This window comes from Sinocyclocheilus rhinocerous, unplaced genomic scaffold (assembly GCF_001515625.1).
Source record: "Sinocyclocheilus rhinocerous isolate Xijiao unplaced genomic scaffold, SAMN03320098_v1.1 scaffold358, whole genome shotgun sequence".
Classification (NCBI taxonomy): Eukaryota; Metazoa; Chordata; class Actinopteri; order Cypriniformes; family Cyprinidae; genus Sinocyclocheilus; species Sinocyclocheilus rhinocerous.
In genome coordinates, this window is record NW_015650700.1 from 52,780 (window position 1) to 71,093 (window position 18,314).

The 18,314-nt window shown below is 40.4% G+C and overlaps 1 protein-coding gene across 1 annotated transcript in view; it reads right to left on the minus strand.

The window, feature by feature from the left end:
• The window catches only part of LOC107712317 (WD repeat-containing protein 11-like), a gene marked incomplete at its 3' end in the record, with an annotated part of 80,693 nt that overhangs the window by 52,164 nt on the left and 10,215 nt on the right, over window positions 1–18,314 (minus strand). The window contains exons 2-5 of the mRNA XM_016517542.1: window positions 15,441–15,552; window positions 11,461–11,614; window positions 10,704–10,877; window positions 10,084–10,276 (exon numbers count right to left, since the gene is read on the minus strand). Coding sequence (XP_016373028.1) covers window positions 10,084–10,276; window positions 10,704–10,877; window positions 11,461–11,614; window positions 15,441–15,552 — 633 coding nt within the window. The remainder of the gene's footprint in view (window positions 1–10,083; window positions 10,277–10,703; window positions 10,878–11,460; window positions 11,615–15,440; window positions 15,553–18,314) is intronic.

Consider the following 18,314-nt stretch of genomic DNA (forward strand, 5'->3'; position numbering starts at 1 on the left):
GATTCATATATGAATAGATTTTTACGTGCACCTCTAGTTTTCTCTTCCTCTTCTCTAAAGCAGCACAGCATGGCCTCGCCCCCTTTGCTGCCTTTTCCCGAGGCCGGGTTTTATCAGGGTTTGTGACGTCACAAACCCGGGAAGTAACTTGCTGTAGTCCCTACGAGCCGTTTTTGTAGGCATTAAACTGCCATAATTTTAAAAGACGATATCTCCGTTTGCATTGAGCTTTTTTAACTTCGTAACTTTGCAGATATCGTTTATGCTCAAACAGCAACATTACACACAAACTAACGTTAAAAAAGTGAAATCGCAATCAACCACCCCTTTAAGGACATTTAATGCCTACTACATTTCAAAATAATAAGGTGTATGGATGCTGAACATGATGCTGATGGTAAGGATTGATGAATTCTTATCTGACATGGTGAAGCGCAATGTCAAAAGAATAAGCTAGATGTTTAAAACAATTAATTAAATAGGCCTATAATACATATTATTGTGCCATTTTTTGTAGGCTAAATAAAGAACTTTATTTAAAATTATATATTAATAAAAAAAGTTGTGTATGCCCTTTGGAAGCAAAGCACTTACATGCTTTGCACTTACAAAGCACTTACATGCTTTGCACTTACAAAGCACTTACATGCTGATGTTTCGGTTTTGTTTGTTTTTATGAAAAGAACATGCATGAATGTGAACATAAAGTGCGGGACTTGTTTGATAAAAGAGTTATTAAGCGCAATAAGCCACAAAATAGATGTCAATGCATTACTCACGCTGACTGACACACCCAAAGCACACACACAGAAAGACACCTCTCTCAGACAGCATACTATACCAAATTCAGTGGTGTACTGCACTTGAACATTCAGATGCACAAAGAATTACAGTATTTCAAAATATGTGATTTGGCGTGTATTCACACAAATACAGTCGGTTATGTCTTAAGTACACTTTTTGGGAACATTTGGGGAAAAGCATCTGATGTGTAACAATATATTAGATCCTTGCATTATAACCTGCTACCTTCTTTGTCATTAATAGCAGTAAGGGCTGGGCGATAAATGTTCAATATAATGTTTATGCAACAAAAGCGGAACGAAACAGCATTACTCGGCTCAAAGGTCAAATGGCCTGCGTTTACTCGCTGATAAGTGTCGGTCACGTAACCACTAAACAGCATTGTGAGATCCAGTGTGAAGTGCTTGAATTCAGTGAAGAACACAAATGACTCGGTGATTTAAACTAGTTTATGTATTATGTATTTATATTATGTTTATGTAACTAGTTTATGTAAAAGTATTATGTATATTCATATTGAATTGTATTATATTATTAATGTAGACATGTATTAAATGTATTAAAGGTGTAATGGAATATAACTACAGTATATTTTGTGATTAAGCTATAGCGTGCATTTATATTAAATATATTTCTTCTGTTTTTCATACAAATAACTAGAAACCATATAGTTATATTTTATATAATACCATGGCATTGAGGTGCTAAATGTGTGGTTTTAACTGTGGTTATCATGATCTTAATGTATGCTACTATGGAAGACCAATGGTTAATTTTAATAACACTCAAACATTCAGAATAATTACATTTCACCATATAACATTTTTTACAGATGTTACTGTTTTTTATAATAAACATAAATTTACATCTGCATCCTAACTCAAGCTGCTACTACTACTGTCAACTCAAGCTACTGTCAAATGTGCATTTCTAAGAGAAAAAAAAAAAAGGCAAACTGCTGATGATACACGTCAAAGTCAGGCAACACAAATGGGTCTCATGATTTGAAACAATATCACTCATTAGAACATGCAGAAACAAAGAAAATAATTTTTCTATTAAGATATTTATTATTTTGTTAAGGAAAAATGACTGGAAAAGTGTAAAGGCTTGTGTGTTTGTGTTCTGACCATAAAGAGTAGTTTAAAACCCGGATTTTCTCCAAATGTTGCACAATAGCCCAGAAAGGCATGAATTGACTTGTGGTACCCCCCAGTGTTTTTATGCTATTTGGACATGCACATCATAACAAAACAGAACTGTTTTACAAAACTTTAAAGGGGTCATATGATGCGATTTCAATATTTCTTTTCTCTTTGGAGTGTTACAAGCTCTTGGTGCATAAAGAAGATCTGTAAAGTTGCAAAGACTAAAGTCTCAAATCCAAAGAGATATTCTTTATACTATCTGTCTTAAAAAGACAATATACTGTATGTCATTATAATCCGTAATTATGTCCCCACTGGATGCAACAAATGCCTCGTTTATAATGGGTTTTCATGTTTTTGAATCATCGCTCTGGCCTGACAGGGCATCATCACAGCATGGTAGGGGCGTAACATTTCCGTCACACGCTTGAGGTATTCGGCCAATCATAACGCACTGGATAGCTGGCCAATCACAGCACACCTTGCTTTTCAGACCGATGAGCTTTGTAAAAATCGACGCGTTTCAGAAAGGCGGGGCATAGAGGAGAAACAATAATGTACAGTATGTGGAAAATAATGTGTTTTTTTTAACCTTAAACCGCATAAACACATTTCATTACACCAAATACACAAAATAATGTTCTTTTTAGCAACATCATATGACCCCCCTTTAAGAATTTTCCCATAAATGTGTCATATATCAATGACAATGGGAGAATGGGACACGGTTATATTTTCGCAGAATGTTCTTTACATTATGTAGAATGATTTTATGTAGGAAACAGTAAATCACAAAAAAACTTGACTTTAGCTGCATTTTCACAGACTGGGTCACAAATGATAAGCATATTTAACAATGCTATACATAATGTTAAACATATTTAATTAATCGTAAATAATCCATTATTGTGTTACGTGAGAAAAGCATGAAAAAGATATTACAAAAAGCTTAACAAAGAAATTGTTCTTTTTAAATTTTTTATTTTATTTTTCATTTTTGGGTGAACTATCCCTTTAATTAGTTTTTAAATTAATATTATTATTTTAATTAAAAAAATGAAATTATCCTCTAAATAAGAAAATAAAATTGCCAGCAGGTGGCAGTACATGTCTTAATGAAGAAGTCATTGAGTCATTCATTCATTCATTCATACATTCGATTCGTTCAAACAGCTGATTCATTTAGGGATGAAGTAAATATCTCTCTTTATGAATGGGCCATTGAATCATTGGGTCACCTGATTTGTTCAAAACGCGCATTTTTGCCCCATTCACAGTGAGTTGTTGCCCTGCATCATGGGCTGCGTTCCAGTTTGGTTTTTTATGCCCTTCCCTCGCTTACTTCCCTCTGTCTCATTAACTCGGATGTACATCATTGATGACGTTGCACGAGTGCCCACTACTGGCAGAACCCTTGCAATGGGCTGTTGGTTTATTATTTACATTTCTTTCCCTTACGAATTTGTTTGATGCAGAATTCTATATGTATATAGGTATGCTTGGACTATTTTAAATATTTAAAACAATCATTTATATATCATAGAGATATTTGGGGTTGGGATAAATTAAACTCGATCTGTGGTGACGTCACAATCGTGTTGCATTGTGATATATGAAGCAGTCTGAAGTATATGAAGTGGACTCGCTCCCTCGGTCAAAAAATGTGTAGCTGTACAGACAGACCGGCAGCACCGCTTCAAGTCAAACACACCTGATGATGTACATCGGGCGCAGGCACACATTTAACACATTATTTTTTTCCATAACCAATTAATTCCATTAACACGTTAAACCGACAGTCCTAATATTAATTAAGAATTTCGGCATAAACACAGAAACTGCATATAAGGAAATGATTTTCAAAGAAAAGAACAAATGATTAAAACATTTAATATGAAAAAAAAAGATGCATTCTAATAATCTACATCAGAATATCTCAAATCGTGTCCCTGAAAATATCTAGATTTTTTTTTTTCTTGAAGAAACTCATTTTAAGTGGTTTTTAGTTAACTAAATGGCTACAGCACATTGAAAACATACATAACCATCACAAAGCTCAGTGCAAGTAGTCCATTTCAATTCCATTGCAAAAAGATAGGGTACCAAACAGTGGGTACTGAATTCGGTACTACAAGTACTTCAGAAAAGGCTGGTATTATTTCATTTCATTTCAGTATCAACTTGGTACAAAAGTACTGTAGTATTTCATTTTTGGCTTCATATAATCGCTCAATAGGTCTAATTCACCAAGCATATGTACACACAAATTTGTGCGCAAAATCTGCATACGAATGTTCCCTATTGATACTTCACTCGTACTGCGTCTGCTAAGACGCTATGGGAAAAAGTCCTTTTTCTCCTGAACTGAAGCCTTTTTCAATAACGCAGTGTAACTGCACGGCCATTGGTTCGTGCAGTACACTTAAAAAATGAACCAATGGCTCAGCAGCGGTGCTGCACGAACCTCTGGTCATGAAGCCCGCCAAAGCACGCCAGAATGGGCAGGGCCATTTAATATAAGGAAATGATTGTCAATGATCATTGGGGCCTCTTCTTGGGCATATATAAGTCAAGTCAAGTCAAGTCTGCTTTATTGTCAATTTTTCCACATGTACAGCACATACATACAGAGAATTTAAATTGTGTTACTCTCAGACCCTTGGTGCATACAGATAACACTAACAGTAGAACATAAAATACAGATAGATACAGATTAAATATAAAATAAAATACAACTATACAAATATACAAATAAGGTAAAATGTAAAAAAAAAATATATAAAGCAGCACACGGCACATGGCAGATAGAGTGCAAACCAGTGAAGTAAACAAACAGTGCAGATATAATGATTGTAGTGCAAAAGAGCTTATTTTGATTAAAGTGACAAGCAGAGGGCTTTGCAGGTGAGACGGGTTCCATAAATATCCTGGGGGGAGGGGAGAGAGACACCAACGATCTTCTCAGCTACTCTCACTATGCGTTGAAGTGACTTGCGGCAGGACGTGTTGCAGGCGCTATACCACACAGTGATGCAGCTCGTCAGAATGCTCTCGATGGTGCCTCTGTAGAAGGTGCACATGATGGGGGCCGGGGCTCTGGCTCTTCTCAGTTTGCGGAGGAAGTAGAGACGCTGCTGTGCTTTCTTGGCCAGTGCTGCGGTGTTGTCAGTCCAGGAGAGATCCTCTGTGATGTGCACACCCAGGAACTTGGTGCTGCTCATCTGAACAACACAGTCCGGAACGCTTTTGCTGAGCCATGTTTCCGTGAACACAATAACACAACAGTCTCTTACAGTCCTCTGAGTTGAGCGTAGTAGTCGGATGTAGTCCAGTTTATTGTCCAAAGAGCGTACGTTAGCCAGTACGATGGTGGGGATAGCTGGCTTGTGTGGGTTAGCCGTTAGCCTAGCCCGGATACCTCCGCGCTTACCCCTCTTCTGCTTCCTCTCACGCCGCTTGTGGCGCCTCCGCTGTGGGCGAGATGCAGTAGTGGGGGTCGGTGATGGTGTGGGCCTCCGGAGCAGACCGAGATCCCGCAGCTCTTCGGCGTGCGCGGAGTTTAACTCTAAAAATGTGGTTCTGTCGACATAAACTCACGACTGTATGCGCGCTTAGAGACAGGTAGACGCGATGAAGACATACGAAAACACTGCGACTCACAAGACAAAAAACACGAAAACACCGTTCTGACGGGAGAGAGAGAAGCCGCAGCGTGTGCACGCGCCGCCATGACAACTAGCTGAATCAGATGGCGGCAGGGGATGGGGAATAAGCGGGCACTTCGCCTTAGGATTCAGGTTACTTCGACTGAAGTGATGACGACTTTCTTCGCTGATCTCCGCTGACTGAAGAGCCTGCTCGCTGTTGACACGGCTCGCAGAGGAAAAGCGACCGCTCTGCTCGGGTGATTCGCCGCCTTCAGTGCCGCACAGCAGTGGTCCAGCTTCCCCTGCCGCCATCTGGCGAGCCTTACTAAGAGCAAATTTCTAGAGCAAATTTTCGCAGCGTTGCTTCCGCCCCTTGCGCCCAGGCAGGAGCCTGTGAGGAAAACGCAGAGGGGCAGGGGATTGCAGCGCTCGGATGCGAGCGAGCTCACGTCGCATGTGCCTTGCTCTCTCCCCACAGAGAGGCTTCCCCCGTCCTCTTCTCCCAGCCTGACCAGCGTCCCTCTGCCAGCGCGAGCGATCTGGTCTTGTTCGGTGGGAGTGATGACGAGCTGCTGGATGACAGCATGTCATTAGCAGCCTTGGACGCAGAGGAGCTGTCAGGCTCGACTGCCGCCCCCGCCCCCCTGCCGTCGTCCGAGCCCAGCGACGTTAAGCCCGGGATGGACGACGAATTACTCCATGTCCTCTCAAAAGCCGTCGAGGAGCTGGGATTGGAGTGGTCTCCACCGGAAAAGCCCTCCCGCAGCCGTCTGGATGAGTGATTCCTGCCGGGGCGCCGTCAAGCCCCTCGTCAAATACCCTCCCCTTTTTTACCGGAGGGCCATGACGAGCTCACCAGGATGTGGCACACTCCATACTCTGCACACCTCCGTACTTCCGCTTCATCCGCCCTCACTTCGGTGGACTGCGCTGAAGATAAGGGATACGAGAAGCTGCAGCGAATACTCAGTGGATGGAATAGGGCGTCCCACTGGGAATGGTTTGCAGGAGAAAGGTGGTTTCGACAGATGCATCCAACTCGGGTTGGGGAGCTCTGTGCAAAGGAAAACTGTCTTTCGGCCACTGGTCGAAAGCGGAGGACGGTCTTCATATCAACTACCTCGAAATGCTGGCGGTATTTCGGGCCTGTCAAACCTTCCTACCGGACCTGAGGGGACACTACGTTCTGGACCGCTCAGACAGCATGACTGTGGTGTCCTACATAAATCGCCAGGGAGGGCTTTCCTCGAGGCGACTCTTAGTGTTGGTGGAGCGCCTCCTGGAATGGGCTCAGCTCAACCTGCGCCCGCTGAGAGCAGTGCATGTTCCAGGCAAACTGAACCAAGGAGCGGACATATGTTGTCACGAAGCAAATTCCCTTCAGAAGAGTGGATGCTTCATCCGCAGACGGTTCAAAAAATTTGAGAGATCTTTGGCAAGGCGGAAGTGGAACTCTTCGCCTCAAAAGACAACTCTCATTGCCCAATTTATTATTCCAGGGACAAGGGCCACGACTGGCCCAACCTCCATCTCTATGTTTTTCCCTCGATCGCCCTGATCCCGCAAGTAATCAGACGAATCAGGGAACAAGAACGCAAGGTTCTCCTGCTGGCCCCGCTCTGGAGAAACCAGCATTGGTTATCAGAGCTGTCGCAGCTGCTCATAGTAGCCCCATGGCCCATTCCCCTGAGGCGGGATCTCTTTTCTTAGGCGAACAGGACGAGATGGCACTCCCAACCCGAGCTGTGGGCTCTGCATCTTTGGCCACTCGACGGGCACCTGCAAGCCTCCAGAGTGTGTTCTAAACACAATTTCTCAGGTTAGAGCTCCGTCTACAAGACGCCTCTATGTCCTTAAGTGGTCTGTGTTCTCCGCCTGGTGCTTAACCCGCAGCGAGGACCTGTCTGTCTGTCTGTCTGTGACGTATCAGTGATATTGTCCTTCCTGCAAGAGCTGATAAGGGGCGCTCCCCATCCACGCTCAAGGTCTATGTAGCGGCTATAACGGCTTCTCATGCCCCTGTAGCAGGCCAGAAACAACCTTGTTGTCCGTTTTCTGAAGGGGGCTAGGAGGCTGAATCCGCCCCGTCCCCTCACTGTCCCTACGTGGGACCTGTCCACTGTTCTGAGGGCACTGAAGGGTCCTCCCTTTTGAGCCGCTGCAGTCTGTTGACCTTCGGTCCCTGTCATTGAAAACCGTTCTGCTGCTAGCTTTAGCATCGTTCAAACGAATGGGTGACTTGCAGGCGCTCTCTGTGAGCCCTACCTGCCTGGAGTTCGGGCCTGGCGACTCTAAGGTTGTCCTGAAACCGAGGCATGGTTATATACCTAAGGTGCTCTCTACTCCATTCAGGGCACAGGTCATTTCACTCTCTGTGCTTCCTCCATCAGAAGAGGACCAGGAGTTGGATTTACTCTGCCCCGTCAGGGCGCTGAAACTTTACAGAGCGTTCCGCCCTGTTTAGGCAGTCTGAACAGCTCTTTGTTTGCTTCGGTGGCCGCGCTAAAGGGCATCCGGTCACGAAGCAGAGACTTTCTAAGTGGGTAGTTGATGCTATTATGCTAGCCTACTCTTCCTTGGGCCTGCAATGCCTCATTGGAGTACGAGCCCGTTCAACTAGAGGCGTCGCCTTTTCTTGGGCATGGTCTAGTGGCGTGTCCATTGCAGAAATTTGTGCGGCAGACAGTTGGGCCTCGCCGTCCACATTTGCTAGGTTTTATAACCTGGACGTCCCTGCCTTGCAGGCTAGAATTCTTTCTGCATAACTGTACGCAGTACCGCTCTGAGCAGGAGTGCAAGTCTTCTGGAACGATCACTCAGGCCGGGCGTGACCTCTGTGAGCTTAGCCCGTTCGCCTTGGGAGGTGTTTGCTATTCTTGTCCCCTTGGGTCCTGAGGTGCCTAGGGCAAGAATACACTTGTAGTCGTTCCTCTGCCATAGCACGGCATGATTGTACTGGTTCCCATAGAGTCTTAGCAGACGCAGTATGAGTGAAGTATCGATAGGGAACATACTTGGTTACAAACGTAACCTCGGTTCCCTGAGATATGGGAACGAGTACTGCGTTGCTAGCCATGCTATGCAGCTGCACGACTCAGTCGTCGCTTCAGTCAAAGTAACATGAATCTTATGTCGAAGTGCCCACTTATATAGTCGGATGGCCCCGCACATTCTGGCGGGCTTCGACAGGCTTCGTGGCCATAGGTTCATGCAGCACCACTGCCGAGCCATTGGTTAGTTTTTTTAAGTGTAATGCACAAACCAATGGCAGTGCAGTTACACTGTGTTATTGAAAAAAGCTTCAGTTCAGGAGAAAAAAATTCTTTTTCCCATAGCGTCTTAAGCCGGGCTCACACTGTGCGATTTTTTTAAAGTCCTTAAGGATTGTACTTGTCAGACTGTACGAACATAATGATCATGTCACACTGTGGGATCTCAGTTGTCATTAATGTCAGACTGTACAACAGTCAAGACGCGTTAAAAACAGGTGCGCACAAGAAAACTTGTCCGGAGTTCTACATTATCAACCCATACACGTTTAGTGACTGTGAGCTGCATTGCACGCGGGGCTGTAATGTTGGCTATCATTAAAAATATATGAATGGCGGCAATACCGGCGTATTTAAGAAGAATAGTGTAAGCAGCACTACACTCCCACATGAAAACAGCAGCGCAACTGGTGTTTATCATAGCAAAGGCAACGTATTATATGAATTCCGTAAGCGGAGGACGAGAGCGCCGGAGTTTATGCGGTTAAGAAATCTCTAGAATTAATTCTGATCATGGCTTGTCTTGAAAAACGAAGACAGTTTGACGTTCGTCGTAGGAGAAGTCACACTGCAGGACTGTGTGCCAAATCTTGTCAAATTTGATCGCAACGGCAATTAATCGGCTGTCTGTGAACATGTCAAACTAACGATTAAAGACTACTTATTTTAGCCTAGGATTGTAGGAATCTTTTAGGATTTTCAATATATATATATATATATACACATTCGAGCACGTAATAACCATAGCTAACTGCTGTAGTGTCAACATGACAAGCAGTCATTCAAGACAGAACATAGCACTTTCCGCTACTAAAGTGGTAAACTTTTCAGTGGTAAACTGTTCATTCTTGGTTAAAGGAAAACAAAACATTGTTTTTTTTTCTTTTTGTTTGTTATTGGGGGTTTTTCCCCAGGAGAACAGGATTTTCCAGGATATTTTACATTTTCTATAATTTTTTCATGGATTATTCAGTTTTTCAGGACTGAAAAATTACTCATCAAGTCTCCAGGTTTTTCATGACAGCCTTAGTTCACACTTTGCTTAAAAACAATGGTAATATAAATGTCAAACATGCTTCTAAGGTAAAAAACATGCTCAAGACAGCCCAAATACTGGATACACTTTGCAAATTCTTTCAAATTGTCATTAAAACATTCAGCATGTGCCGCTTAGAATTCAAGTCCTATGGTGCTTCTGGGGTGTGGTAAACTTACGTGGGTTTCTCATTGGTGATGAGCACTTTGACCTTATTGAGGGCTTTTTTGGCACCGGTGGGTTGAGCCACAGCAGGTTTGCTATGGGCAGGGCTGGAATGAGGACTGGCGATATAAACCTTCTTACCTCCACTGCCCGGCGGTTTAGAGTGTGAGAAATCTGTGATAAACACTATACCCTCACTGGTCAGCACTATGACAGAAAAGAATAAATAGCAAAAATTAGAAAAACTGTTTAGCAAATTGGTATTTACTTCATTAAACTATATTACACCATATATCATGCAACATTTAATAATAACTTTTACTAGTGATGCACAAGACCAGTTTGTACTGAGCAAAGATACAGCAACCAGTACATCAGCAAAGCTGAAAGGTTCAGTGTAGTACAGTTAGACTAAGTGGAGCGTCATATAATGTTAAAAAGTAGTACATTGTTTTTGTTAAATTTATTTATTAATTTATTCAAACGTAGTATCCCAGCTGTGTGAATCGCTTTAAACTAATCAAAGAGAAAGACCAAACTCAAAAGATTTGTTCGCAATTCAAATGTCACTTCCAGCAACTGTATCTGTGCATCCCTAATTACTTTTATGAATATAATATGATAGAATACACACATGCCAGATTGGAGGGCTCAAAGGGGTCAAAGGAAAAAGACAGGATGTTCTCAGCATAGCTCTTCTTCCACAGCTTGGTGCCAGTGTCTCCGTTCCACAGAACAATATAGTTGGGAGGGTGGACAGCCAGAAGAAGATCATGAGAAGCATCCTGAGCCCACAGCCAGTCCATATCTGATGCAAGGTATCAGTATATATGAATATTAATATCAATGAAAATGTTGTAATATTTTAACGGTTAAGTATTTATACACTAAGGTAGTTTATGCTGCGCTGCCTTTAGCATATTACTAATTTATATAAAAAAATATAATTATATTACAGCAATTTTTGAAGTAACGAGGTAAATAATTACTGTATTACACACTAATGACTATTTAATGAAAATCACCATGAAAATGTGAATAATTAAGCAGGAGTGTATGCAGGAGTCCGCTATAAATTCATAACTGCCATTGATAGTTAAAAAGATGCATATATACTATATATTATTTGATATATAAATTTATGTAAAAAGTCCATACGTGGACATAATTTGTATCTGTCCACAGAACTAATTTCTAAAGTTCATACCTAAAGTTCATGATAAATATTAACTAATTTTGACTGGTGGTCTAAATAAATATCAACCATTCAAATAAAATCATATATAATATGAATAATACATAATATTCCATATATCATTTGTTTTTCCCAATTTCTTGGTTAACCAGCACAGAGTTTATTTTAACACAAGCTTAGTAAATAGGGTTCTTACCCTGAATAGGTTTGGTGTGTTCCTGGATCTCACAGTGTGCCATACCACTCACCACATCCCACACAATAATCTTCCCTGCTGCATCTGCAGAGGCCAGGCGCAGAGAGTAGGGTGAGCTGAGACTGTGGTGATAGTTTTCTCTGGACCATTTTACCTAATGAAGTAAAAATAGGACACAACAACAAAAACTAGGTTTTACCATTTGTATATTCTGATGCAGTTGCTAAAGTGTTGTGAGTGATCGTAAGAGTGTTGCGAAGAAGTTGGTCCAGTCAAAAGAGCCCACACCTAAGATATCCTTAAGTATTCATGGCCTCATCTTTTTCAATTATTGTTTAGAAAAGTAATCACACATCACTCCTTAAAAAGCTACATGATATGAGGTATAATTCAAGTAAGCAGCATAAATGATACAGGACAGGTTATGCTGTGAAGTTTTAATACTCTGGGTTAGTGATATGAATAATCCCCTAACCCAGTGTTTAAGCACTAGTAAAGCACCACTGAACTCTAATCACTTAGAAAAGTAACCAAGTACAACCAATAAACCATTAATCAATCAATCACTAAAAACATAAATGTATGTTAAGATTTTATCCACAGATAGTAAAAATTAAAATTCCAGACACAACGTCTATACCTAGGGAGAGGCTTTTGTGACAATCAATAAAATGTGGGTGCTAAAGACCAGAACATCAGTGTAAATTGTGTTGCTTCATGTGTTACACATTGCCATTATCTACACCTGTATTTTTGCAACTGTTTTTGATATGCCTGTTTCACATGGTATAAAGGATTAAAGTGCACTGCAGGGACAGAAAACAGATGCAGAGAGCAGGGCATTGTACTGCTGGTAAATGCAGGCTTGTGTACAGCCTATGCACCTTTTTCCTACACCTCATGACGCTTTGCTTGAATTAAGGGAGCAACTTCCATTAAACTGTAAACAATCAGCGAACGATTTGCTTTAAGAATGCAATAAGCATTTTCAAAAACTGGGTACAACAAGGCCACATCCTACTCACCCTTCAACCATCGATTATTAAAAGTAAATTTAAAAGTTAAGTTAACAACTTTATTAATCCCACTAGGGGCAATTAAAGTAGGGCAGTAGCATCATATAACAAACTTAATACAAACATAATATCACATAGACAACACAAAAAAAAAAAATAAGTAAAGACACAACCCAACATGTTTCATAATAAATTCCATACATAAACAATAACATTTTACATTTAGAATCTTTAAAAAAAAAAAAAAAAAAAAAAAACCTACTAAAACTTTAAGTTGCAAATACGAATAGCCTCTGGAACAAAAGTGAATTTATATCTATTAGATGAAAATGTTATGCTTCTAAATCTCCTTCCAGAGGGCAATACTTCCAATTTAACTTTCAAGGGGTGAGAGCCATCTCCCGTGATACTCGAGTTTTTCTTATCATTTGTTGCTCGTAGAATTCTGCTAGACTCCGCAGAGGCACACCAATAATTTTAAAAGTATAAAGGCATTAACAAATTACTACAACAGGCCATGAATAACCCCAAATGATTTATTATTTTTCCAGCAATATAATAAAAATGTGAAATACCACTGTAGTAATATATTATCTGTTTTATATAACATATGGTGCCTTTATCAAAAATGTTTATTAACTGGAACATTGAGTGATTATATAATATTTTAAAGTGATTTTTGTCATTTTGACACAATAAATATTGAATTTACTTCAAAAACATTTCAGTAAACACTGTTAATAGGGATAAGAAGTGAAAAGGGCAGACAATTATATTTCAAAGCATCGGTGTGAAACTGAAAACAAAACTGGGAAGAGATTTGGGGAGAAAAACGAGAGATTCTTAGTGCATTACAGTTAATTATTAAAGGGATATAACAAATTAAATTGGTAGAAATGTGCACTATATGTTGTCTGCATTCCATATTGTTATAGTGGAATACAAAGAAGAAAATATTCAGGAGGAGAAGAATGCAGAGCTCTTGCCATTGATATTCTTTTTATACCATGTCACATTAAAATACCAAGCATTACACATCATTCTCCTGACTTCTGAAATAGAACATGAAGGAAAATTTACAGCTCATTCATTCAAACTGACAGATTATTTGTAGTTAGTATTTGTTTCAGTCTTTTTGAGTGGAACTTCCCCAAAACGGAAGTGCCTCCCATAATTTAATAGACCAGACTATGAATATAATATTCAAATATACATAACAGTAAAAGTTGTTAATTGCTGGTGCACCTTTTGACACTTCAATTTCCAGGACTAGAAGTTCCTGACTAAAACAACTGTCCGATAAAATAAATTAGAGCCAAGCATAATGGGGGGAGGGGGGATTGTGAATTTACAATATTAAACTTTCCATTACTTTTAAATATTTTATTACTTTCCGTGAAAATCAATCATATTTGCAGGTCCATAACCATGGGAAAACTAGGGCTGTCACGATTCCTCGATTACATTAGAGTACTCTTTTATAAAAAAATCTTTTCACTCCCATTGCAGAATTTTCCATCAATGGCATTTTACCCTTGTCGATTAACCGGCAAAATACCGGAAATGGTGCATTCCACGGACGAGAATCCATGAATAGCATTATTAGACCGTTTTCTAAGGCACGAAATATTAAAACCATTTAAAAATTATACTAAAGCATAATGCTGTTGTGAATTCACAAAATCGCAAAGGCTGCAATTAAATTACATAAATATATGCATTGCAGGTTTAATATGTGCTTTATTTAAATGTGTGTTACGTGCATCTCAGAGCGACTGTTCACAGTAAATGCTGCTCCACACAAGTAGTTGTCATTTACATGCGCAGACAGTCTCAAACTCCATCTTTGCATATGCTGTGAGTCTGAGTTGCTTATAATGTTCATCTGCGAACAATGTGCAGCATTCTATCAGATATATAGATAAATCATTTATAAACCTACGCCAACGCAGGAGAATACATTACTATCTTTCTAAATATGCTAACTGTTCATCGCAACTTAAGAATAAAAGTTTAAACCCTCGCTCTGAGTTTGCATGTTGTGATGTCCACATGTTCTTGTTCGAAAAATGACAGTGGCTGTAGCATTTCTATCATAAAGAAGTGGCAAAATATTAAAGATTAAGTGGACAGTTGAATTAAATGTTGTTTAGTCAATATTAAACAAAGATTAGATCACAATGTAAACTGTAAAAACAATCGCCAGGCCATTGGCCCCCTCTGCAGGCATTTGATATAATACACAATGTACATAAGTTATGATTATATTGTTTTATTACATTATGTATTTTAACCGTTTTGTTCAATAAAACTGTAACAAAAATCATAGTTCGGGAAGGAGGAGGCGGGAACCGGCGAACATTCAAACAAAACTTTAATAATAAAATAAACACAAAATAGCGCGACAGCCCCTCACAGACGACTGCCATGCACAAACAGAACCAAAACACAAAATAAAATCCAGGCCTGGTCCTCTCTCCTCCAACACTGTCGTCACTCCTCCTTTTATCCTTCTGGAGCTCCTCCGTGGGACTCGAGACCAGTGAGTGGCGCAGGTGTCGCGCATTAGCATTTACTCCACCGGCCTCGCTCCTTTCCCACGGCTCTCGGCCCTGCCCCTCTCATATTAAGTCATTTTAAAGTCTATTGTTCGCTTAGGTGTATTTAATTAATCGTCAGAGTAATTGACCGATTACTCACTCACCAAAATAATCGTTGGTGAGAGCCCTAAAACCAACTTAATGGCACTTGCAATGCTTTACGAGAATCCACAATAAATGGCGAGCTCCGTTTGCCATGATATTTGTTATTATAACATCAACTTCTCTGATGGTAAATGTTCTTTTGGTATTATAGCAAATTAACCAAGGAAAGCACATGTCTACTATTCAACTTTCTGTTTTGGTCAACTGAACAATGCTGTGTGACAGTGTGACAGTGTGTGAACAAACATTTAAAACCCACCTTGACCACACTTGCTTTGTGTCTCTCCAGGACCTGAATGGTCTGAGCTGTTTTTGGATCAATGATGAGGATATCTGAGTGACAGCCTTGAGCAATCAGTCCCTGCCATCCCCTAAGCAGAGAGAGAGGAAACGGATAAGGAACATGCAGTGGATACAGTATCAGAGAGAATCTAACAATGCCAAAGCTGAGAAACTACAATCATGTATAAACACATTTACTAAACGGTTCATATAATAAAGCCCTATTACTTGTTTTTTTTTCTTCTCCACATTAAAGTTATGAATGAGATTGGAGTGTTTAAAAACCACAACACAAATAACTTAAAGGTAGGGCTGGGCAGTATGGCCAAAAATATTATATTAATGTTTTTTTTCTGTATCATACAATATCTGTATTGACTTGAAATGAATTTAATTGAATACTTTATAGTCATTGTACAATGTTCGTACAACAAAATTCAATGTGCAACTCCTCATGGTAGAAAAAAAAAAAAAAAAAGAGTATAATCATGATATTCATTTGCCATTAACGGAGAAGGGAAAGTTTTGCACATGTACAGTTAGGTCCATATATATTTGGATACAAGCACAATTTTTATTATTTTAGCTGTTTAGCAAAACATTAAAATGCACACTCTCAGCTTTAATTTGAGGGTTTTCACATCCAAATTGGAGGAAGGGTTACTACAGCTCTTTAATAAAAATAATTGGACAGTTGACTCAAAAGCTGTTCTATGGACAGGTCACAGGTGTGGGCTATTCCTCATCAATTAAGCACGTAAAAGGTCTGGAGTTGATTCTAAGTGTGGCATTTGCATTTGGAAGCTGTTGCTGTGAACCCACATCACACGGTCAAAGGAGGTCTCCATGCAAGTGAAACAGGTCACCATTAGGCTTCAAAAACAAAACAAATCATAAAGAGTGAAGGAACATTAGGAGTGGCCAAATCAACAAAAAAGTACACACTGGTGAACTCAGCAACATAAAAAGGTTTGGAATCCCATGCATGGTAAAGAAAAACCCCTTCACAACATCCAGTCAAGTGAAGAAAACTCTAGCAGGCGTGTCACTGGTAGGCGTTTCATTAGCTATGTTTCCATCCGCCTTTTTTATGTGCATTTTGGATTATCGCATAAAAAAACCGCTGGATGGAAACGCCAAGATGCGCATAAATAGGGCTGGGCGATATAGCTAAAAAATATATCAACGATATACGTTTCATATCTTTCGGTATCGATAATTATTGACATTTTTTATAACCTTTTTTAAAACAGACCAATAGAAAAAAAAAAATTTTAACCACTGCATTTTTAATTTGCCCACTTTATTAAGACAAACAACAAATATATATAGGCATATATATTATTTTTTAACAGTCAAACACAAAATAAAATTTAAACAAATATCTCCTTTCTTATGTTTTATATTCATGCACAGCAGGGTAAGTGAAATTTGAAAATAATCTAATAATTATAAATCAAACAGCTTATCCATAAATCTTGTGGAATAAACACAAGACATTAGCCTGACCACTTTGCAATGATAACATTCTCCCGCTTATATTTTTAGCGCGCCAGGCTACTGCTCACACATCGTGGGTCTAATCTACGCCTTGGGCCTGGCAAGAGCCAGAGATGCTGAGCTGAGCCATACATCATCAACAACACAAACAAAGTCCTCCTGCACGAGTCTACCACAGCAGTGGCACAAGCCAAGGGGTAACAAAATAAGGGCAGTGCCAATATCATCGGTAGTTGTCGCTAAAGCCAATGAAAACCGTATGCGGCGACCAATTCCACCACCCCGTCCAAACTTTTAGGATACCGGGTATCAGATTTGCACAATCCATACGCACAATGCTTCGGCATGTTTCCCTCGCTCGAAAGCTTGCCAGACCTCCCGCGCCTAGTTACGGTTGCTAAGCCACGATTGGCCTGTGGCGGTTTTCGGGCGTGGCTTAGCGAAGGGTCAATTGATAGAAAAAGACATCCCAGATTGTACTTCAAATTTGAGGCCTTTTACTTAGTATTTTAATTAGTGATGCACCGATCATAGCTGATTCAGAATTCAGATTTTCTTTTCTAGCCCGTTAGATGTAACGCGTTGTCTGGGATGGCTCCGTTCAGCCAGGTTTCCGTGAAGCAGAGCGCAGCGGAGTTTAAAAAGTCCTTGTTTGTGCGGGTGAGGAGTCGTAGTTCGTCTGATTTATTTGCTAGGGAGCGGAGATTCGCCAGATGAATGCTCGGCAGCGGAGTCCTAAAACCGCGCTGTCGGAATTTCACGAGCGCGCCAGCGCGTTTCCCTCGCTTGCGTCGCCTGGAGCGCTTGTATAGGAACGCAGCTCCTCCGACTAAAATGTCCAGTAAAACATCTGAATGCTCAAATGTCGGCAGAAAGTTATTTGGTGTGCTATTTCTGATGTCCAGGAGTTCGTTCCTAGTAAAGCTGATCGGGAAAAAATTGCTTAAAACAGGACAAACAAACAAAAAAAGTACAAGTACCAAGTAGCGACAAACCATGGCTGCCATCCGCGGTGCCATCTTGCCATTAGAAGAAAATCTTGCCATCTTCTAATGGCCATCTTGCCATTAGAAGAAAATGCCATTGCCATCTAAACTTTTCTCAAGACAGTACCCTTCAGTGATGCATCGCGATCGACGGGTTGGCGACCACTGCTTTAGAGAAAAGTATTATCTTTCCTATTTTTACCCAAAATAGGGTGTTGTGAGCATTACTGAGTACACACGTAATGTAATGACTGTTTAATTCATACTGGACTCCGGAGGGCGCCCTTGCGCAGAAACTCCACATATGCATAGTAGAAGTAATGCTCCAGGAAGAAGTATCCAGTGATCGCTGTAGCTGAATAAAA